Here is a 22,787-nt window from a genome sequence, read left to right as displayed (position 1 = left end):
AAAGGATCTAGGAGTCTTGGTTGACCACAAACTTGACATGAGCCAACAGTGTGACGCGGCAGCTAAAAAAGCCAATGCAATTCTGGGCTGCATCAATCGGAGTATAGCATCTAGATCAAGGGAAGTAATAGTGCCACTGTATTCTGCTCTGGTCAGACCACACCTGGAGTACTGTGTCCAGTTCTGGGCACCACAGTTCAAGAAGGACGCTGACAAACTGGAGCGTGTCCAGAGGAGGGCAACCAAAATGGTCAAAGGCCTGGAAACGATGCCTTATGACGAACGGCTAAGGGAGCTGGGCATGTTTAGCCTGGAGAAGAGGAGGTTAAGGGGTGATATGATAGCCATGTTCAAATATATAAAAGGATGTCACATAGAGGAGGGAGAAAGGTTGTTTTCTGCTGCTCCAGAGAAGCGGACACGGAGCAATGGCTCCAAACTACAAGAAAGAAGATTCCACCTAAACATTCGGAAGAACTTCCTGACAGTAAGAGCTGTTCGACAGTGGAATTTGCTGCCAAGGAGTGTGGTGGAGTCTCCTACTTTGGAGGTCTTTAAGCAGAGGCTTGACAACCATATGTCAGGAGTGCTCTGATGGTGTTTCCTGCTTGGCAGGGGGTCGGACTCGATGGCCCTTGTGGTCTCTTCCAACTCTATGATTCTATGATTCTATTCTATGATTCTAGGTGCAGCAACCAGAATGCTACCAGTTTGCATAACAATATTGGCAGTTTTATTTTCAGCTTGTTTTCCTAACGATCTCTAACATGGGATCTTCCAGACATTTTACTGTGATTATTGCAGCATGTAGGTTTTTTAAAGTATGGCTGAGCTGATTATATAACTTTCTCTTTACTTCCAGCTGCTAAACTGCCTTAAAGTACATTGCTTTCTTTACATCTTGTTCATGGATGCCTTTGCCCTGGAGATTAATATATGAAACATTTTTTTCCAGGGGGTGGGGTAGTCTGTGTAAGAGAACTGGAGGTTTCTTGAAGCTATCCCTGTATTCATCTATGGGCAGGCGGCCGCTAGGAAACCTCTTTGGCTATGAAAAACCCTGGGTTTTCTGTGATCTGGAAGGTTTCCTTTGATACTTGAAATGCTTGCTTTGCATCGTTTTTAGCATATGTCTGTGGTGAATAAAAAGCCTGATATTTACTTTGATTGCAGATCTTTGCCTGAGAAACAGATGGTGGTCTGTATTGGCAGTTCCACTTTACCATTTTAGCTTTTTTCCTTAACTTCAGTTAGCTCATTAGGTTTTTATTAAGTGACTGGGAGAATATGTAGAGATGGTGCACATCTCTCTTCCTTGCCCTCCCAAAAAAGAGAGTTGAGAGTTTTTCAGCCATTAGGAAGAAGCTACTTTTGGTACTTGTTCAATAAACTGACTGGTCTGCACGGAATACTTTCCTTCAGGTTATTAGTAAGCACAAAAAAAATTGTGTTGGTACACAACTAAAGCAGAGCCAATCACACACACAGCAGAATATCAGCTCTGTGATTACTTTTATTTGGTTTGGGTGGTTTTTTCCCAAAAAGTGCTCCCCGCAAGGCTGAGGATTAATTGCATTTAAAGCGATATGCTTATGGCTTTGGCTGAGATGACTGGCAGAATCCGAGACCAGGGGAAAGAGACGTCGGAAGAAGATTGGAAGAAATTTAAAATTTATCTTAAGAAATACTGTAAAATTAATGAGTGCTAAAATGTTATGGTTATAAAAAGTAAGTGGATTACAGCTGTAAAGATTAAGTAGAAGGAAAGAAAAGGAAATAATTAGACAATTAGATAAAATTAAGGGGGAGGATTTGCTGAAATAAATTTAGGAATCGGAATGCAGAAAGGGGAGGTATGGGGAGGTCAGTGAAATAAGTTTTAAGAAAAAAAGGATATGAAATTATACATGTTTGTTTTTGTGTTTGTATGTTTGTATTGTGTATTGTCTGTGTTTATATAAATTGTGAAAAACCAATAAAAATTTTATTAAAAAATAAGTAAAGCGATATGCTTCTGATTCAGAAGATGCATATGCTGGATCTATACCTTCACTTTTACTGAGTTTCCCCCTCAAAATACTTATGCACAGCCCCCCCTTCCTCAAAATATGCCCAAATTCAAAAAGCAGGATGTGGCCTGAGAGCCCTTTAAAAGGAAAAGTTGTAGGAAAATGCCATACACATACCAACAGCACCTCTGGTATTTTAAAAGCAAATTCTGAGAGATATCAGACATTAGAGGGCACTTTGGCTCATACTCTGTATGTTATAGTAAAATACATTTCCATATCACAAATCCTGTTTTTAAAAACCCCTTTGCCTATGTTCTGATAGTGCTCTGACAGATTTGTTCCTTTTTGGTAATGGGGAAAAGAGATCTTAGCTTGAACTTTGCTGTATAGGACCGTAATAACATAGGACAACTACAGCCTTCCCCCATCCACTGTTTTTTTCTCACTTTTGTGTCTCAGACTAGAATCCAGGCAGTGTTCTCTGTGCCACAGTCTCCACCTTTTATCTTGCTATTCTTCCTTTGCTCACATCTGCTGACAGACCTATTCCTGAGTTGCTTCAGTCATCTGTATTATCTGTATAATTTAATATTGCATTGTCTTTTTGTAGATGTTTTGGCTTATTGAACCTTGGTTCCCCTCTTTATCATCTAGGCTGCTTGGTGCTTAAAAATACGAGCATTAACAGAAATGGTTTACGTGGATGAAATTGATGTGGATCAGGAAGGCATCGCTGAGATGATGCTTGACGAAAATGCTATTGCTCAAGTTGCACGTAAGCTATATCTATAGTTCCTTCAAAATGTCTTGGCCACACAATGACTCCCTTCCCGGCATTTCAAAATTACTTAACAATTCCCTTAAATAGTGTATTGTTCCCACAGACTATACTGTGGCATAACAGAACACTTTCAGTTAATGCAATTATATGATGTAGTTGCTATTTTCGTTGTTTTTTTTAAAAAATGAATATAACCTCACTGACTGTGGTAGTAGCTGCAGCACTCTGTCATGCCCTGTTGAGTTTAGGATTGCCCTGCAGGAAAACTTTCTGCCTCATGTTATTGAGTAGTTAGAAGGGTTAAAAAAATAAATAAATGGGAAGAGAATTAGAGAGGTGAGATTGATCTATTGGTTACATTAAATAATGATACTTCTTTTTGTTTGTAGGACCTGGTACTTCACTGAAAATCCCTGGAACTGGTCAGGGTGGAGGTCCTAGCCAAGCTGTGAGGTATTTAGTTCATTGATAAATTTAATTAGTCCAGGTGTCAATGCACTACATATAGTTCACTGTGGCCCTTCACTAGTAAATGCTGTCCAGCGAGTAGTGTCTCTTAAATTTTTGATTTATCCATTCCTACACCCTCTGCAGCAGTTCTTCACACTTTAAGTTCTTCAGTTGCTTCTGTATTGCTGTTTATGCATTTCCTGCCCTCATTGACTCATAACCACAAACTGGTCATTGAATCAGATGATTCCTTCACCTCCCGCCCACCCCGGTCTTCCCTTATGTAAGCAAACATGTGAAAATATAATTGTGCTGGAATGTGAACAAAAGCAGTGAGATTTGGAAGATGCTCAGAGCATGGCGAACAAGCACACACGAGGTATTTAAATTATGTGTATACATATATACGTATGTATATACACACACACCTAAAATAGTACTCTACAACACTTTAATAACAAAGTAGTTAAATGGTATGAAGGGTGTTATAAACTGTCTTTCCAAATAATCACATGGGATTTTATGTTATGGTTAGTATTGTATTCCTTTAACTGGGAACTAATTTTCATATAAACCCCAAAGAAGTGTAGAACTAACAGTAACAGAGTGCAACACGAACTTCAGAAGTTATTTGCAGATATAACCAGTGGCATGTCTGCTAAGGCAGACACATGGTGTCTTTAAATCTGTGGATCATTTCAGGCCGGTGACTCAGACAGGAAGACCCCTTACAGGATTTGTGCGACCCAGTACACAGAGTGGACGGCCAGGTACAATTGAACAGGCCATAAGGACTCCAAGGACAGCTCACACTGCCCGCCCCATGACTAGCGCCTCAGGGCGATATGTCAGGCTTGGAACGGTAAGGAACGAGAAAGAACTGAGCATGTTATTAATAAGTATAACACACACAGTATTTGAGACCTTGGAAATTTGAAGTGCATATGTGTGTATTAAAATAAGAAAACTTTCATCTTGCTAGTCCTTGGTGTTTTACCTGGCTACATTTTCTTCAATCTCTCCTATAGTAATCTAAAAACTGTATTTTCAAAATATTAGCACATGTAATGGAAAATTTGCATATCTTCCTTGGGTAAGAAAAGTATGTGCTTTATATAAGAGCTGCTTTTTATGATGCCTTTGAACATCATATTTGATCAGCTGATTGTTGGTGGTTGAAGAGATTGCTGTTCAGCTGAAACCCTGACAGTCAGCTGGGACTGCCTACCCTGGGGAGTTCCCTTGCACTCCCTGGTGCAGCTGAGGGGAGATAGAGGAAGTGGCTTGGATTCAAAATGCTTCCTGCAGCCCTAAAAACCCCAAGCTGCTTTCTATGGAGGCCAAAGAAAGAAAGGCCAATTTTTAAAGGAACATCCTTCCCTCACCGAAAGCCATTTGTATTCAAAGCATTCAAGGGAATGCTTTGAATACAAATGAGCATTAAAAATATATAATAATAATTCAGGAGAGCAGTTTGTTTTCAAAGTGCTTCCTATTGCTTTGAGTATGAATTGCTTTTCTGTACAGAGAGGAAAAAGTTCAAACAATTGACTTCAAAGATGTGCCCTATAACTGAAAATCAGCTGATTGTGAGTTCCAGAGTGCCTTTTTTGAAGATGTACTCAAAAGTATGTCTTCACAGGAGGTTGCTGTAACTGCTGTTTGGTGGTTGCCTTTGGCAATTGTCAGAGTTCAGTCACCTGAGGACATTATGAGGACATTATGTCAATTTGATCCATGGCAGGGTGGGGAAGAATTTGGCAACCAAATTCAGTTGCCTGCTGTAGTAAGTTTGCATTGTTTCTTCAGATAATGGTTTGCTAGACGGTATTTTTTGCTGATGATTATTTAAACATGCATGTTAAGCAGTTCTGTGGTATCTTTCCCCCTGCAGGCCTCTATGCTCACAAATCCTGATGGCCCATTTATAAACGTGTCTAAACTCAAATTAAATAATTATGCTCAGAAACCAAAGTTGGCAAAGGTGCGTTGTTTGCATAAACGTAGTATTCTTATATCTTTAAAAATCCTTGTCATATGTAAGCAAATGTTTAGGAATGAGGGGCAACTAATTTCCTGCTGATTTTGGTGAAATAGGTATCTGTTTCTGCATTAGTTTTTTGTTTAGGCATAACATTGCCAATTATTTAACAAGGTTAAGCAGTCAGAAGCAGACTGGAGGGTTGCCTGCCCTCTCCAGGCATGAATGGAGCACAAATTTCTACCTTCAAAGGGAAGCAGTTGCATCGGTAGCAATGTTAGTAATTAAACCAGGGTTCTGAGCTAGTTTTGAATCCTGGTTGACCAGAAACCCTAGTTGGACTTAACTAGGTTTATGCTAGTAGCAACATTAATGAGGCATTTCAGACGTATCACTAAACCATAGTGTGGTGTTACAAAAATGAGCAGGCTGTCATTCTTTCATCGTTGAAATTAGAAGTGTCTATTTATGGTTTGTGGCAGCCATCATCATCATCATCATTATTATTATTACAGTGGTACCTCGGGTTAAGTACTTAATTCATTCCGTACTTAATTACAGTGGTACCTCGGGTTACATACGCTTCAGGTTACATACGCTTCAGGTTACAGACTCCGCTAACCCAGAAATAGTACCTCGGGTTAAGAACTTTGCTTCAGGATGAGAACAGAAATCGTGCTCCGGCGGTGCGGCAGCAGGAGGCCCCATTAGCTAAAGTGGTGTTTCAGGTTAAGAACAGACCTCTGGAACGAATTAAGTACTTAACCCGAGGTACCACTGTATTCACATCTTTCCCATTCCCAGAGGGTTTTCACTGAGGAGACTCATGGGAGACACTTTCTCATGTCCCTATCACATTTCTTTCACCACTAGGAGAAGTGAAGGACTAAAGCAAGACATCCCGTGTGTCTTGAAATCATCCCTTTTCCTGGGAGAACAACCTCCTGAGGTGATGCTGATATTAGAAGGAAGCCAGGGTTAGAGGCCATCTTTGACATTTCTTGCAGTCTGATCATAGCTGTCAACTTTTCCCTTTTCTTGCGAGGAATCCTATTCGGAATAAGGGGATTTCCCTTAAAAAAAGGGAAACGTTGACCGCTATGAGTCTGATGAAAAGAAGCCTTCCACGTTTAAGTGGTGCTCAATATTACAGGATGGTCAGAGGGGGCCTTGCCTCCATTTTTGGAGAACATTTAGGAAGAGTACTAGGGAGGGGGCATTATTTGCAATTTGGGAGGGGGTTGGTGTCACATACACACCCCGTGCCCCAGGTACATGTGTAGAAGTGTTCAGGGATCTTTCACTGTCATCCAGTATAATGAAAAACTCCCCTGGTTCAGATGTAAAATTAAGAATACTTTCCTGACATGCGCTGGCTTTCACAATGTAAACTCCTTATTGCATAAAACAGTTTGTATAAAAGATGTTTGTGACTTTTAAACGGACAACTTGAGTGCTTGCTTTGTTTAATTGCAAATAGCTTTTGTTCTTTTTCTTCAATTTAACAGAATATTGCAAATTGTTCTCCTTACAGGCATTGTTTGAATACATTTTTCACCATGAGAATGATGTCAAGAACGTAAGTCTTATTTATTTCTAACTTAAAGTGCTCTTTTCAGTTGAAATGTTACTTTTGAGTATGAGATAGAAGTAGAATTTTCTTCAACTGGTATACAGGAGTTTTAAGTGGGGCAAAGATGCAACTTCTGGAAAGGCAAAAGAGAAACTAAACTCACAACTCAAGAAGGCCTCTTGTTTTAAATTTATTTATTGCATTTATATCCCACCTTTCTTCCAAGGAGCACAACGTGGCATTAATAATAATAATAATAATAATAATAATAATAATAATAATAAATAATACATTTATTGTCAATGTACAACCTGTGTACAATGAAATTAACAGAGCCTCCCCCCCAAACCCTCAATCTCATTGCACTCTGTGTGCTTATCACACAACACACCACCTCGCAAGTCAGTTGCGCTATGTTATTTTCCGTTCTCATCCTCATTTAATCCCCACAACAACCCTGTGAGGTAGGTTTGGCTAAGAGTGCAGTATTGGCCCCAAGGTCACCCAGCTTCCTGGACCTAGATACATTCACTCTTTAGTGGCTTTTCTCTATCAGTACCGTGAGTATGAAGATTGTTGCTTATTTCAGCACCTCCCATCACGTGGCGTACCAGGTTTTTCACCAGTTACATCCATACTTTGATAAATTATTGTTTTCAGAGCAGAAGTATACTAGCCATATAAATCATCACAGAATTCCCTCTAGTTGAGATAAACAATGCTTGCATTTTTGATATGTCCATGTATGTTCTATGCGCCGTAACAACCCGTTCTGGGCAAGGCGCTTTACACATATGCAAGCAACACAAATGTACTGCTTGTTTGAGGCTTAGTTTCCTCCAGCACTTTCCCCCTCCAAGCTACAAGCTGTCTTTCCAGCCAGAAGGAATGAATGAAAGAAAAAAAAGCTTGCGTGTATATTTGCAGGAAACTGCTGGAGGGGAAAAGAGTCTAATAAAGAATGATGGGCACATGAGCTGATGCATGTGCATTGCCGAATTAAGACAGTTTTTCTGGAGTGGAACTTTTCTGCATCTAAATGGCTTAGGAATAGGAGGAGTATATGTGATTTAAATTAAAACATTCCAAGTTCCCTTTCTCCAACAATTATGTCAGTTTAACCAAGACTGGGAAGAACCAGGGGTCTTAAATCTTTTAAAGAATTGCCTTCTTAATAGAGCCCCCAGCCCCAGATTTCCCCCTTGAAACTGCTGATTGTTGAAAAACTGGGTATGATACAAAAGCGTGTTAGGGAAATGCTATTGCACATACAGAATGCACGTTGTGAGATCTGTGTATGCTTGACAAAGCTCCCCTCTGTGTGTCAGTCAGTGTTTCAAAATACTGTTCAATGGTGAAGAATTTAATGATTAGCTGGCTGCTACTGCCTTTTTTCAGCTCTCTAAACTCTACTTCCTCAGTCTCCAGCTTTATAAGCAGGCTAGTATGGTTTTTTGTATTAAATCTGCAAGCCCTGAAAGTGTTGATCCAATTAAAAGCAGATAATACTTGAGATGAGGAACAGTCGTGCTGCAGCACCTTAGCTATTAATTACATTTTTTGGCTTTGAGAGGTTTTTTTTAATGCATTTATAAAACACCTCTGTTAATTCTGCAAGTCCTTAAAACTGATAAGGTTATTACTTTCCTTTCTGGTTTTCACCTAATAGCGCATTTTAAAAACAGTCAAAACCCAGTATTTTTCTATTGTGTTGTATTCTTTGCTTTAATCTTTTTTCTTTTCTTTTTTACACGTTACTAGTGTGTGTGTGTGTGTGTGTGTGTGTGTGTGTGTTTAAATCTCATAAGTGTTTTGTTTTTTAAGGCTTTAGATTTGGCAGCATATGCCACGCAACACGCTCAGTTCAAGGACTGGTGGTGGAAAGTTCAAATTGGGAAATGTTATTACAGGTAAAACATCTCACCTGTTCTTAAACCTGGGGCTCAGTCCAGTCTGCTCAACCCAGTGGATGTCCCAGAGAGAGATCCCCATAGGGCAGGGATAGCCAGCATGGGTATTGTCGGACTCCAGCTCTCATCAGCCCCAGTATGCTTGGCAAATGATGAGAGATGATTGGAGTTGTATCCCAGCAACATCTAGAGGGCACCACATTGCCTGTCCCTGCCATAGGACATAACAGAGGCCTGGTCCACCCTTTCCTTTCCTTATCCCTGTCCAGCTTTCCCATCTATTTAGTCCAATCCAAGCAGAAGAAGACAGGCTGGGAGTTTCTTGTTCCCCTGCCATGGGCTATCTACTTCTTTTGACAGGGTTTAGCAAGATCAATTCAAGGGGAGGTGGAGAAGACTAAAATTTTAATTTCCAATGCCCTATTTCCACCATATTTTTCCACATTGATGGTGCTTTTTAATTTAGAATATTTATAAAAATGTAATCTCTCCCCTGCCATGTTTCTACAGTTTTGTCATACCTTTTATTGCATTTTTCCTCAGGCTAGGATTATATCGTGAAGCAGAAACACAATTTAAATCCGCTTTGAGACAACAGGATATGGTAGATACAGTACTGTATTTGGCAAAAGTAAGTTGGACTTTACAATGAAAAAATTAATCATTTCAGATTAAAAGTTTGAAACTGTAACCTGGAAGTGCGGTGACAGCAGTGCTGAGGCCCTTGAATTTGAATGTTTTCAAAATATTAATATTTTAACCTTTTTACAGGTTGGTCAAGGATTTTATCTGTTCTTGTTAATAAAATTGTTTGGCTTTGTTTTCCAGTTACTAATGCAGTTTTCTAGATCTCCTTTCTTTTTAGCTGCATGCGTTTGGTTAGTTTTAATAACTCTCTAGGCTTAATAACTCTTAAGCCATCACTCTTACCGCAATTCTGGTTTCTGTAATACTCCTTGGTGCTGCAAGTAGCAAACTTGCACTGATTTCCTTGTCCATCACATGTATTGTCATCCCCCTACCCTATTTATGCAAAAACCTGCATATCTAATTAGCTATATGTACAATATTGTGGATAAAAGCAGAGCTGGCTTTTCACCTGTAGTGGTGCGCACCACTGAAGGGACAGAACAATTGAATTGCTTGCTTAGTTATGTGTGGCTTCAACTGAAACTTCTCTAGCTGTGTGAAACCCCCATCTCTCCCTTTCTCCTTTCTCCTCTCCTCCCCCCAATATGTTGCTTTTCAGAATTAACAAGGTACCATGTAATCTTCCTTTATATGTAAACCTGTCGCTGAATGTGTTTATATCAAGGGGAGCAATTATGGAAAGCTGTTGAAAGAGAAATGGGTTCGGGTGTTAAAGAACTGAGAAGAAACAAGGCAAGCACAATGCAGACATTTAAAAAACTTTTTAATGCAGGTATTGCTAGGATTAATCCTTTGGGAGCTGCTATATAGCCTATAAACAGACAGAAATTTACAGTGAAGACTGCTTTAGATGCAATATAAGACTGACGTATAGAAATGAGTGTTTCTGAGAGTAGCTTGTTGTGGTTAAACTGCTTAAAATGACCTCCTTTATTGGTAATATCAATTTGAGATGGTCAGAGTCCAGCATGCCTTTTAATAAAAATGAACCTAGCCAATCTCATTTATTCCTTCTCTCCAGGAAGCAATTACTTCTGTTTGTCAATAGAAGAGACAGTAGGGAGTAGTTGGCAAATGAATGCAGTGATCCTGGTGTTCTTATTTCTATTGCTTTTTACGAAGACACATTTTCAAGCTGTTCTGTATCCTGTTAGTCACATAATTCTTGCTGAAGGTGCCTTTTCAAAGGAGACGGTTGTGCAAAATTTGGGAGGATTTGCTATTGTAGTCATAGTAATTTGTTTCCTCGCAAAAAGAGTTGGGTACTGTTTGTACCACTTTGTGCTCTTGCTTTATTGCCTATTTCATTTAATGAGAACTCCAGTGACAGCTGACTTTCTGTTCTTCTGTATGCCATGTCAGCAGTACATATTTTATCATGTTATTTCACTGGTATGCGTGACCTCAACAGGTTTTGCTCTCACAAAGCAATGTATTTACACTGTGCAGCTTGAAGAAATTGGTTGGGTATTGAGTTCACCTGCATAACAGGTTATATGCGTATTCCTCTAGCTAAATCTGTTAGGGCCCAAGCAGAGGGAAACTTGCTGTTTTTCCTGGCAGCCTTGAGTTTTTCCCACTATGTAGGTCTTAACTGAGAATGGAGCTATGACTCTCTGGTATACAACTGAGTTGAGTCCTGGAAAGTGTGCAGAGGCAGTTTAGCACCCTTTCATATTATACCTTGATGCTGCCTTGTTCAGAGACTTTTATGTAGCACCTATACCACAAACAGCTACTTGTCAGATGTTAGAATCATTCTAGCCATTGATGCAGATGCACCCATCATTTATTTGCTCAGGTGTATTCCCGCTTAGACCAGCCTCTGACAGCTTTAAATGTTTTCAAGCAAGGATTAGATCGGTTTCCTGGAGAAGTCTCCCTCATTTGTGGTATTGCCAGGATCCACGAGGTATGTAAAACAAGTTTCTATTGTAAACAAAGCAAAGTTACAGGGAACCAGGCAGAAGGCCTTCTCAGTAGTGGCGCCCGCCCTGTGGAACGCCCTCCCATCAGATGTCAAAGAAATAAACAACTATCTGACTTTTAGAAGACATCTGAAGGCAGCCCTGTTTGGGAAGTTTCTGATGTTTGAAGTTTTATTCTGTTTTAATGCTTTGTTGAAAGCCACACAGAGTGGCTGGGGAAACCCAGCCAGATGGGTGGGGTATAAATTATTATTATTATTATTATTATTATTATTATTATTATTATTATTAAACAAAGATAAGGGTTCAGCGTGCCCATTCTTGTCCTCAAAAATTCACTGCACTAATTTCCAGCATGTTGTAATGCAAGTCACATTATTCAGTGCTTGACGTGGGAAGCTTGAACCAAGCCTACCCATTGTTGTTGTTGTTTAGTCGTTTAGTTGTGTCCAACTCTTCGTGACCCCATGGACCAGAGCACGCCAGGCACTCCTGTTTTCCACTGTCTCCCACAGTTTGGTCAGACTCATGTTTGTAGCTTCCAGAACACTGTCCAACCATCTCGTCCTCTGCCGTCTCCTTCTCCTTGTGCCCTCCATCTTTCCCAACATCAGGGTCTTTTCCAGGGAGTCTTCTCTTCTCGTGAGGTGACCAAAGTATTGGAGCCTCTGCTTCACGATCTGTCCTTCCAGTGAGCCCTCAGGGCTAATTTCCTTAAGAATGGATGCGTTTGATCTTCTTGCAGTCCATGGGACTCTCAAGAGTCTCCTCCAGCACCATAATTCAAAAGCATCAATTCTTCGGCGATCAGCCTACCCATTATTGTAGTCTTATTCTGGAATATAGGAACATAGAAAGCTTTATGATACAGAAAGTCAAGTCACTGATCCATCTCACTCTGAAGTGTTTTACACTGGCAAGAAGTGGTTCTCCACATTTTCAGACTGGAAGATGGTATAGATTGAACCTGGGGCTTTTTTGCATTCAGTGCACACCCCTTCTGAGTTCTGTTGCAATTGTCTTTCTAGCTTCAAACAACTTCAAAGGCAAATTTGCATTTAGTCCAGTGAGGCATTGCCTGATATTGACCTTGTAGTCCTCTGTCTTCCTCTCGCATTTGTTGTTCACTTCAAACAGAAGAAACAAACGTTTGAGCGGGCAAAGAACCTGTCAGAAGGACTTTTCATAGACCGATACTGAGTTAATCAGTATTTGTCATTTGGGGATTCATTTATGCTAGTAAGAATTCCTGCAGTAAATCACTTCACTTCACTTTCAGCAGAGTGTCTATTTTTCAGTATTTATTTATATAAATATGTACAAAATACTTTCCCCATATCCTTGAAGGAGCTTACAGAATATAACATTCAATGAAGGAGTTCACAAAAGATAAACAAGTTGAGTGAATACAACTTAAAAACAAGATTAAAATACAACAATTAAAATATTGAAACATTAAAATATTAAAATGCAGTCTCATCACAGGAGGAGAAAGGAAAAAGAAAAAAGAAAGAGGGGGAAGGAATCAAATTGGCTCCAAGCCAAAGGCCAGGCGGAACAACTCTGTCTTACAGGCCCTGCGGAAAGAAATCAGATCCTGCAGGGCCCTGGTCTCACCAGGCCGGAGCCAGAGTTGAAAAGGCCTGTGAAGGGTCCTAGGCCGTGAAGGGCTTTAAAGGTCAAAACCAGCACCTTAAATCTGACCCTGTACTCCACTGGGAGCCAGTGCAGCTTGAAAAGCACTGGGTGAATATGCTCCCATGGCAGAGACCCCGTGAGGAGCCTCGCTGCAGCATTCTGCACCTGCTGGAGTTTCTGGGACAGCTTCAAGGGCAGCCCCGCGTAGAGCGAATTACAGTAGTCAAGCCTGGAGGCGATGGTCGCATGGATCACTGTGGCCAGGTCGGGGCGGGAAATAGTAATTAAGGTTACTATTCTAAAAAAGAGTTACTGGAGACTTATTTCTGAATAAACAATCCACACATAATAAACAGAATAGCTCAAGGTAAACTAAAAAAAGGTAGCCACTATCTTGAAAACAGTTATTTGCCAACTTGTAACATAACAGGAGCTAGAGAGGGAGGAGGATCATTCAGCAATATAAAATATAGTAGATGGGTGGAATGCAATGCATCTGTTTTTAAGATGAAAGCCTGTTAATGCTATTAAAGGGTTTGCCATGCTAATTTTATAATGAAGATACAGATGTTTTTGAATTCAAGATTTTTCAGGAGTTTTGTAGTTTTGTCTGATGTGTAACTTTGTCTTCACTTTGCTAGGCACTATTATATATTTATGCAGAGAACAGTTGTTTAACAACTACCATCTAACATTTGCTGCAACATTGTTCCAGAAAGAATTTGAAATGTTGTTTTGTTTACAATTTCCTTTAAAAAGAAAAAGCTCAGGGCAGCTATATCGTGAACATTCCAGATTGTACTTTTTGTTGCCCCTTTTCTGTGGAATTGCTCTAATAGCAGAGGACTGGGAGAGTAGCTTGGCCTTTGATCAACCACTCTAATGTGAATGTGTCTACTCAGAAGTAAGCACCATTAAGTTCAATGGCACTTACATCAGTAAGTGGGCTTGTAGCCCCAGGGAGGCTTGCCAATGCCTTACACTTTAACAACCAAGCTTTTAAGTGGCCCTTAAAAAAACTTTTGTCCGTGATTGTTTACCTAACCTACTCTGTCAATCAGAAGAGTGTGTTTCCATGCTATAGGAAACTGATGCTACTATGCAGTACTGTTTACCTTGTTGCAGCCTATAAATAGCAGGAGAAACCCAATAACATGCCTACTTACTGTGAGTAGGCTTGGAGAAAACATATGGAGTGCTATTTAAAATTATCGTTCTGCAGTATAGTTGCTCTTTGGCAATAAAGAGGTAGGTGGAGAAGAGGCAATTTGCAAGAAGGCATATAAACTTGGGGCGCTGTATACTGTCTAATAAAACTTGTATAATCTCTGTTCCGTTTTGTCTCTGCTTATTATTTGAAATATTACTGTTTATAGTTTTATGTATATATCAAAGCTGCTCTTACAATGTGTCAATGCTCCCATCTGTAGGAAATGAACAACATTTCTGCTGCTGCGGAGTGCTATAAAGATGTCTTAAAACAAGACAACACCCATGTGGAAGCCATTGCATGCATTGGAAGTAATCACTTTTATTCTGACCAGCCGGAGATAGCATTGCGTTTTTACAGGTAGGATGTGCATGTACATTTGTTCAAGTCTTATGTCAGCTGAAAAGGAAAACTAATGGCTGGTGTAGATCTGGGGATGGGGGCATGGCCAACTAAATGATATCTTTGCAAGAATCCTATTGTGATAGCCCTAGAAGGTACCTGTGTAGAATCTGTAGCCCTGTTTGTATAAAGCATCCCCAATAGGTTTCTATGCAACCTTTTCTCCAAAATGCACTAGAAGAATTAGTCCCTTATTTCTGAGCTGCTCTTATTAGTTCTACCTGCCTGTAGTATACAGCCCATTAATTCACCACATATCCCCGAAGGCTGTGGCAAACATTTGTGTTCCTTTTTCTGTTAAGTGTTCTGAATGTTCTCAATGTTAAAGTTGTTTTTCCTCTTATCCGGAACATAGATTTTCTGCCTAAATAATGCACTTGAGTTCCTTTTCTGGGCTTTCCCCAGCAGTTTCTGTGAGCCATTTGTAGCAATTATGACTCCACAGAACAAAGGGTGGCTTTGTTGTCTGATGAAAGCTCTTTGGCAGAAAGATGAGATATAATTTTAAATGATAAATAAATAAAATTTCAAAGAGGTGTGTGCTTGAGTGCTGGACAGAATGAGCCTCCGCAGAAACCCAGAAACAAAGGGGAATGCTTTTTTTACCCTTTACTTTCTAGATATTGCAAAGGTATATTTGGTATTTGAAAGGTTATGCCATTAGAAATGTTTTGGACCTGATGAAACGCCAGACTGTATGACAACAGAAGTGCTTTCTGGGGTTGCATTGTTTGACTGTTCTACTTAGAGGTGCTCCTCATGGGAGATGATGATGATGGCTGAACAGTATTTAGAAAAGTCCCATCAAATTGTTTTGCTTTTGGGAGAAAAGGGGGGGGGTTGGGGGGTAGAAATACATGAGTGCCAAATAATAATTTCACCCATTTTAATATAAATTTTACAATAGTGACATTCGATCATTTTAAGGCCAGCTTTTTATATTAGAAAGTGGGTGCTGAAGCTACTGTGAATGCTGAATTTGACTCTTGACCAAGACAGAGGCCCTGTGGATAGGCTATTTCCTTGTCTGGGAATTTGGGAAGCTGCCTCTTCTGGGTGGAGATGAACTCCCTCTGAAGTAGCAGGTGTGTAATCTGGGCATGCTCCAATACCCATCACTGTCATTTGAGGTACAGGTGGACTCCATGCCAGCTGGAAAGAGTCCCATGTTGCAGTTCTTTCTCACTATCTTCTCTGATGCATTTTTTTCAGGAGGGTTGGCAATAGTGTAGGAAGAACCGCTGGCTGTGTTTCTCCTGTGAAGTTTTGGTTTTCTGGTGTTGCTGAGTAGTGTGGAAAGAAATCATGCCACAGCAAAGGGTCAAATTACTATTTATACCTTCTTTTTCTTTTCCCCTAAAAATTATGTGAGTAGTGTTCATGCAATATGTAAGTTGCTTTCATGATCCATACTACAAAAGAAAAACATTTCTTTCCCCTCTTGAACTAGACGGCTCCTGCAGATGGGTATTTATAACAGCCAGCTCTTCAACAACCTGGGCCTCTGTTGTTTCTATGCCCAGCAGTATGACATGATTCTCAGCTCCTTTGAACGTGCCCTCTCTCTGGCTGAAAGTGAGGAGGAGGCTGCAGATGTGTGGTACAACTTGGGACACGTAGCTGTGGTAAGAGCCAGTACTAGTTAAGAATACTTCATTGAAACATTTGTATGGAAATAATGAAACGTTATCCTAGAAAGCTATTTGCAAGTCAACAACACTGCCCAGTTTCTGCTTGGATTAGGGATACAGACCTAGTTTTGAAGATCAAAAGGATGCAAAGAGGAGTGCTTTTGCTTTCTGCATAGCAGAATCAATGTGAACGTTGGGGAAGACAGGAAAGGAAATAGGAGGGAATTGCAGCAAAAATAGATAAAGGCACTTCAGAAGGCTGCTTAAAGTTGTCCCTTGCACTTAAAAGTCCCCCAGGCCAAGCCATATCTAAGTATTTCTGGACAAGCTTTTGTTCCTCTGTGGCAAAACACCCTGCACACACCTTTCAAGGGCACACTATTTCCTATACTGTAATTGTAGCATTAAAAACTGCTCTGGTATTAAAGCCTGGCTCTGAATCAACCTAATGCAGTACAATGCTATGCCAGAGTAACTTCAAAAGACTTCCTCTTTACGTTGTCCACATCTCTGTGTATCAACAGATGTGCAATAATTGATTGAGATGCATACACACCACACACATAAATCAGTGCCCTCTGCCAGTCGCTGGGAGCAATTGTGGGATTCAGCAGCATACTGTCTGTAAGCCTAGAGTTTGCATGTAGCCAAGGACCAGAGCTCAGCAGTAGTGAAAGTGCTTTGCATTCAGAATTTCCCTGGTTTAAATCCTGATATCAGGGATGATGAGAGTTATAGTCCAATCACATCCTTACTCTTCCTCTAGAGCATGACAAAAAGGTTAGTAGAATATGCCAGGCATGGTGACGGATGAGCTCATATGTGTATACACACACTACCCCCTCCCCAAGCAAGATCTCTGAGGGGGAAGGAGGCTGGCTCAACTTGTGTCTGAGCAGGTTTTCTCACATTAATATTGCCCTCATGTGCAGCATAATCTTATCCATAGGAATCAATGGCCTCCCAAGGAAATAAGGAAAAATAAAGTGGTTCGGGTACTGTTCCAGGATCTAAGCGACTTGAGCTACATACATACTGTTGCTTCTGTTTCTTGGTTACACTAAAGGGTGAAAACGATGGCAACTTTTAAAATATATATATATGTATTTTTGGCTTTTCCTTCTCAGGGAATAGGGGATATAAGCTTGGCTTATCAGTGCTTCAAACTTACCTTGGTCAACAACAACGATCATGCAGAAGCTTACAATAACTTGGCTGTGCTGGAGATGCAGAAAGGCCGCGTAGAGCAGGTTGGTATTCTGCTCTAAAGGAAAACAGTAGCTTACATATTGTTTCAGGGTAGTTGTTGCTTGAGATGAATGAAGGGTTAAGAGGCGTAGAAGTCTCTGGAGCTTTGGAAGTTCATATCTTTCCTGCTGATTTCATATTCTGATATGTAATCTCCATTGTAAGAAGGAAGTGAGACACGGGCAACGTACACCCACCAGGAGTGACACCTCAATGCCTTCCATATGTGCTGTGTCAGAAAGATTTGGGGCATCATATGGCAGGACAGAGTCTCAAACAAATATGTGCTCTCCCAAGCCCCCATGCCCAGCATGTTCACACTTCTGTCTCAGTGACATCTACGCTGGATTGTTCGTGTATACAGAATGGAAGATGGCAGGATCCCCAAGGATTTGCTTTACGGGGAACTAGCTTCAGATACCAGACCTGTTGGCAGACGAATTCTGTGCTACAAAGATGCCTGCAGATACGACATGAAGGCTGGCAACATTAACCCTTCTGTGTAGAAATCCCTTGCAGAGAACCACAGTGCCTAGAGACAGAGAGGTGGTTTATCCACAGCAGTGACCAGAGGAGACAAGACTGCTGGGAGGAGCACAGAGATAAGAAGAAATGCCATGGTTCCTCTGTAACAGTGAAACTGACGGCTTCATTTGCCCCACCTGCAATAATGCATGTCTCTCCCATATTGGTCTCTACAACCACAGCAGGCGCTGTAACTCTCCAACAGTTTGACTTTACTCACAGTGGTGCACTCTTCCATTGTTTCCTGAGACAGACGGATGCAAAATAAAAATAAAAGTTCCATTGTAAGAACCTGGCTGGAAACAAGCACAGGTTTATTTACAGCATTGAGAATTCTAAAGCTAGGAAACAGATCTGAAGACCGAGGTGAAAAGACCATAAACACCACTCTGAAACTGAGCATTCAAAGTGGACTATATTTGTTGGTAGAGAGCAACAATAGAAATGCAGTGGGATCTTGCACCATTGGATTGTTGCACTAAACCAGAAATAATACCTCAGGTTAATAACTTTGCTTCAGGATGGGAACAGAAATTGCATGGCGGCAGCGGGAGGCCCCATTAGCCAAAGTGGTACCTCAGGTTAAGAGCAGTTTCAGGTTAAGAACGGACCTCCAGAACGAATTAAGTTCTTAACCCGAGGTACCACCGTATGCAGCTTTCTGAAAATGTCATCAATAGAGTGTGCCTTCGACTTGCCATTTGGTTGACTGTGAACAAGATTGATGAATTTCTTAATTGAATAGTGAAAGTGTTTTGGGGGGATTTAAATTTTCAGCAGATAAGCTACAGTACAACATGCAGTCCTTAGAGCTCTGTTTCTAAGCAGCAAGTTGCTTTCAAGGCTACTATATAAATATTCTAGCAATTGCCATGGCAACATTCAAATGTACTCCTGCATTCCTTGTAGTGATAGATGAATATCAGTTTTACAGAGCCATATTCAGTTGGCCTATGCTTAGGCTTCATTTGTAGCTTAAGGTATGATGACAGTGAAAGAAGAAGTGGCTTGTTGCAAGCTGTTTAAAAAACCATTGTCACCTGAGTTCAAGAAACTTTCAGTGCATTTGCAGTTCATGTGCTTGAGGTTTACCTCCTGAAGCTTAGAAATCACCACACTTTCCCCACTCAGCAACAACCTCTTCTTCATAATCAGGAGTGCCTCTAAGTCAAGGGTAGCTGGACTGCAGCATACAAACAGCCTGCCAAGGGATTTTGGGGTGGCTTGCAGACCTCCCCCCCAAAAAAACAATTTCCCATGTTTAATTACCTTCATTGGGCTTTCACAAGTGCCCTTAGATAAGTTTTGCTGCTTTTTAACTTAGTTGGGGCTTCTCAGAGCTATTTTTCTAGCAAAAGAGGTGCTGGAACTCACCATGAACACCTCCCTTGTTCTCTTAAAATGGCAATGGCGCCAACCTGAGAGGTGCCAGAACTGAGTCCTGGTGAGTTCCAGCTGAAGAAAAGCCCTGGGGCTTCTTAAAAATACTCAAATGTCTAATCGATTATTTCCTGTTGCTGCTTCTAGGTGTGCACTTAATAGCGCTACTCCTTAAAAGCCCTTTCAATTTACTTCTATTAACTGCTGGTTGCATTATCCCTCCCACTGTGATGCCTGCAGCAGCTGATGATTAATGATCGCTCCCGAGTGCTGCCAAAGGCATCGAAGCAGGACAAACAGTGCAGCCAGCCAGCAATTAATAGAAGTGAAGTTAATAGAAACAATCGAGGGGAATAAAAGTATTGAAGTCAGCATCACCTGTTAGTCTCATTGGTAAGCAAATGGCAAGTATTTGGGGAAATTTTGGCTGAGGGGAGGAGAGACTTTGAAGGAACCATAAAAAAGAAAAAAAACATTTTTGAAAAAATGAAAGAAATGCAAATGAGTTGAGGAAGGGACTAAGGAAGTGAACAGCCTGACCTTGGATAGAAAGAAAATTAAAGGTATTCATTTTCCATATCAGTCACGCCTACTTTTCTATCCCAGCCATGCTCACTATACCATGCAGGCCTCAGAGGGTTGACTGTGAGTCATTGTGTCTCTTGGCTCAAACAAGGTTAGGTGCCCTACTCTAAGTTATTTCCAGCCATGTGTTTTCTAGGAAACATGCCTACAGTGCACATCCTTGCTGTTACCTTGAATTAACTTCCCTGTTGCTGCTTAGAAACCAAAGTTGATGTGATTAGAATCCTGAAGTAGCAGCTCTGTGAGAACAGTTATTAAAAAAACACATAAATCCATCACCAAATTCCACCCCATGTTTGCTTGATCCCTGGCTTTCATAAATTGTACTTCTGGTTTCTCAGAAGCAGATCACGATGCTGGCAATTTCTTTGCCGCTTAGGCTGGGCAACTGAGTGCTGTGCGAATTGGGGGTCAGGCTGCACAGTGTATCATCCTTCATGTCTTCCTGTGACAGTCTGTTTTTCCGTAAGCCTCCGGGAAACACTAAGAATTCTGCTGTCCAAGCACTTCAAAGGACAGAACATTTGTCAATTCTAATCCTTCGCCATCCTGCAAGAATAAAGCTGGAGGGTGAGCAGATAGGGAGGGGAACTGCACATTTGCAGGGTTGGGGGATAATGATAATTTCAGAGTAGGCTGCATGTGTGTGGGTGCATATAATGTTTTATAAAATTATATAACATTGCATAACATATCTCCTGCTAACGCTGACAGTTGCTAATGTTGAGGAATGTTACAGCAGCCCCGCTTGATAAATGGGCAGTAGATCAGTGGTAGAGAACTGTTTTGTATGCTGAACATCCCCGGTTCATTCCCTAGCACCCTCTAGGCAGGGTTGGAAAGACCTACGTCTGAAACCGTGGGGGCCTGCAGCCAATCTATGTACCTAAACCGAGCTTGATGGACCCGTGTCTGAAACTGGAACCTTAATTTCCCCTGTGGATGAGAGGGTTATGACAAAATATGATGAGATGCTGAAATCAGCTTAGAAAATGTATTTAAGCTACATCAGCAGAAGACCAGCGAATGTATTTCGGTTTATGAAGGATGCAAACCGTAATAAATCAAAGGAAAATCAAAGTCGCGTTATAAAGAAAAGAGTCTTAGGGATTGAGAAATAGAGGGTGCAGAGTATGCAAGGGGGAAACTGGGATACAATGATTTCATGTGAAAATAAAGTGTGCAGGTAAAGTGGTGGTTATGCACAAGGATTACAGTATGCAAAATGTAAAGAAACTACAACTTTGCCACCCAAACCCCACCAGCCCTCTAGTTAAAATGCACTATATTCTGACTGTCCCAACTGCATAACAAATGAAAAGTAGGAATATCTTGCCCTAGACAAATCTATAGGTCAGTTGTGTGTCTGCTTCTTGTTCTTCAGGCAAGAGTGTTTCTGCAGACTGCTGCACGGATAGCACCTCATATGTATGAGCCACACTTCAATTTTGCTGTACTGTCTGATAAGGTAACATCATTGCTTTATGCTTTTGTTCTCTCTCCAGTAGGCACAGGAAGTGTACGGTCTTCTCTAGGTTATCAAGGGAAGTTCTGTATGAAAATTGTAGTTTTGGGGAAGCATTTTCAAACTTCCAATGATGGGTTTCACAAGTGGTTTTCTTAAATGTACCTTATGTTTTGTAGATTGTTTGAAAGTTCTGTTAATCCAGAGTACTTGGGCAAGCTCATGTTGGGTGTGGATATGCTTGAGATCTATTGGTCCCAGGAAGTTTGGGACTCTAAAGCACTGCCAATTGAGCCCAAAATCAAATTGCAAAACACACAAAAAGTATGCATTTCCTACAAAAGAGACACAAGACTTTGATTCCTGAGTATGCTAAAGATATCCAATATTAGAAGCATTGGGGAAGGCAGCAGTATTTTTTATCAATGCTTTCTATGGGCATTTTGTTTCTACATGTTTTCCTCGTCCTTTGTATAAAAGATAAAACAGTGGTGTTTTGAGATCTGATCTATTGACTCAAGTCAGAACTATTGGCATTCTGAAACAGTCTCCTGTTGAATGCATTACTGTAATCCATGGAAATAAATGAGGGTGTGAGTGACTGGAGCCAAGTCAGGATTCTGTCTTGGGAGTTGGAACTTTTAAAGAGACTGGGGTGTGACCAACCTAGTAAAAAAAAAAAAGTGTGTTGATGACATGTTTGTGTCCTTCGGCCTGTGTGTCTTTTGCAGGCTGGAGATATCCAAAGGAGTTATGCAGCCAGTCAGAAGTCTGAAGAAGCTTTTCCAGAGCACGTGGATACGAAGCAACTAATCAAACAGTTAAAACAGCACTTTGCCAGACTTCGGTGAAACACCTTTGTCCCTCAAAGCTACTGACATGTGCAGTTTTGCAGAGTAGATGAGTTAATACTTGAATCCTCAGAATGTTATTTATAGTGAAGTATTGTTTGTGCAGACAAGAGGAAGAGCTGTTTCCTTAAGCAGAAAGTGCTAGTCTGTTTCCTTCAAGGGAATGTTTTCCACTTTTATTCACCATCCGGTTATAGCAGTGGTGCTCCACCATTTTGAACAGTTAACAAGCTGAAACATGAGCTGTCATGTTGCTTAAGTTGTTGATCCAGAGCAAGTCTAGCATATGATCCTTTTTTAAAAAAGAAACAACCTATTTGTATAAGGCACACTAAAGGTTTTTCCTTGGGTCGCCAATCCCTTAAGTCTAAACTGATGCGTTCAGGTTCTAAAGATCTGTCCGTGCCACCCTCTTCCACACATTTCTGGTGATTTGGGGACCAATGTAGGTCACACAGCAAGTGTAGCAGTTGAAGTCATACCTGAACCATCAGATTAGGCTTTACAGTAAAACATGGATCTGTGTTAATGTTACTTCCATTTTTTCATTGCATTCCACATTGATT

General features: G+C 40.7%; 1 protein-coding gene across 3 annotated transcripts in view; it reads left to right on the top strand.

Annotated features, from left to right (window-relative positions):
* Positions 1 to 22,301, top strand: part of TTC8 (tetratricopeptide repeat domain 8) — a 33,362-nt gene extending 11,061 nt beyond the window's left edge. The window contains exons 2-14 of one of the 3 annotated variants that reach the window (XM_082233406.1): positions 2,667 to 2,787; positions 3,183 to 3,246; positions 3,946 to 4,105; positions 5,138 to 5,227; positions 6,759 to 6,803; positions 8,622 to 8,707; positions 9,251 to 9,338; positions 11,160 to 11,270; positions 14,355 to 14,494; positions 15,987 to 16,161; positions 17,295 to 17,417; positions 21,290 to 21,373; positions 22,102 to 22,301. In XM_082233406.1, coding sequence (XP_082089532.1) covers positions 2,667 to 2,787; positions 3,183 to 3,246; positions 3,946 to 4,105; positions 5,138 to 5,227; positions 6,759 to 6,803; positions 8,622 to 8,707; positions 9,251 to 9,338; positions 11,160 to 11,270; positions 14,355 to 14,494; positions 15,987 to 16,161; positions 17,295 to 17,417; positions 21,290 to 21,373; positions 22,102 to 22,221 — 1,407 coding nt within the window. In that variant the 3' untranslated portion in view covers positions 22,222 to 22,301. Of the gene's footprint in view, positions 1 to 2,666; positions 2,788 to 3,182; positions 3,247 to 3,945; positions 4,106 to 5,137; positions 5,228 to 6,033; positions 6,174 to 6,758; positions 6,804 to 8,621; positions 8,708 to 9,250; positions 9,339 to 11,159; positions 11,271 to 14,354; positions 14,495 to 15,986; positions 16,162 to 17,294; positions 17,418 to 21,289; positions 21,374 to 22,101 lie in introns of those variants that run through there. The other 2 variants (XM_082233407.1, XM_082233408.1) reach the window with 2 other exon arrangements.
* The last annotated feature ends 486 nt before the right edge of the window (positions 22,302 to 22,787 follow it).

This window comes from Podarcis vaucheri (genome assembly GCF_965113315.1).
Source record: "Podarcis vaucheri genome assembly, chromosome: 1".
Classification (NCBI taxonomy): Eukaryota; Metazoa; Chordata; class Lepidosauria; order Squamata; family Lacertidae; genus Podarcis; species Podarcis vaucheri.
Note: the sequence above shows the minus strand (reverse complement) of the source record. Positions and strands in the feature narration are given on the sequence as shown.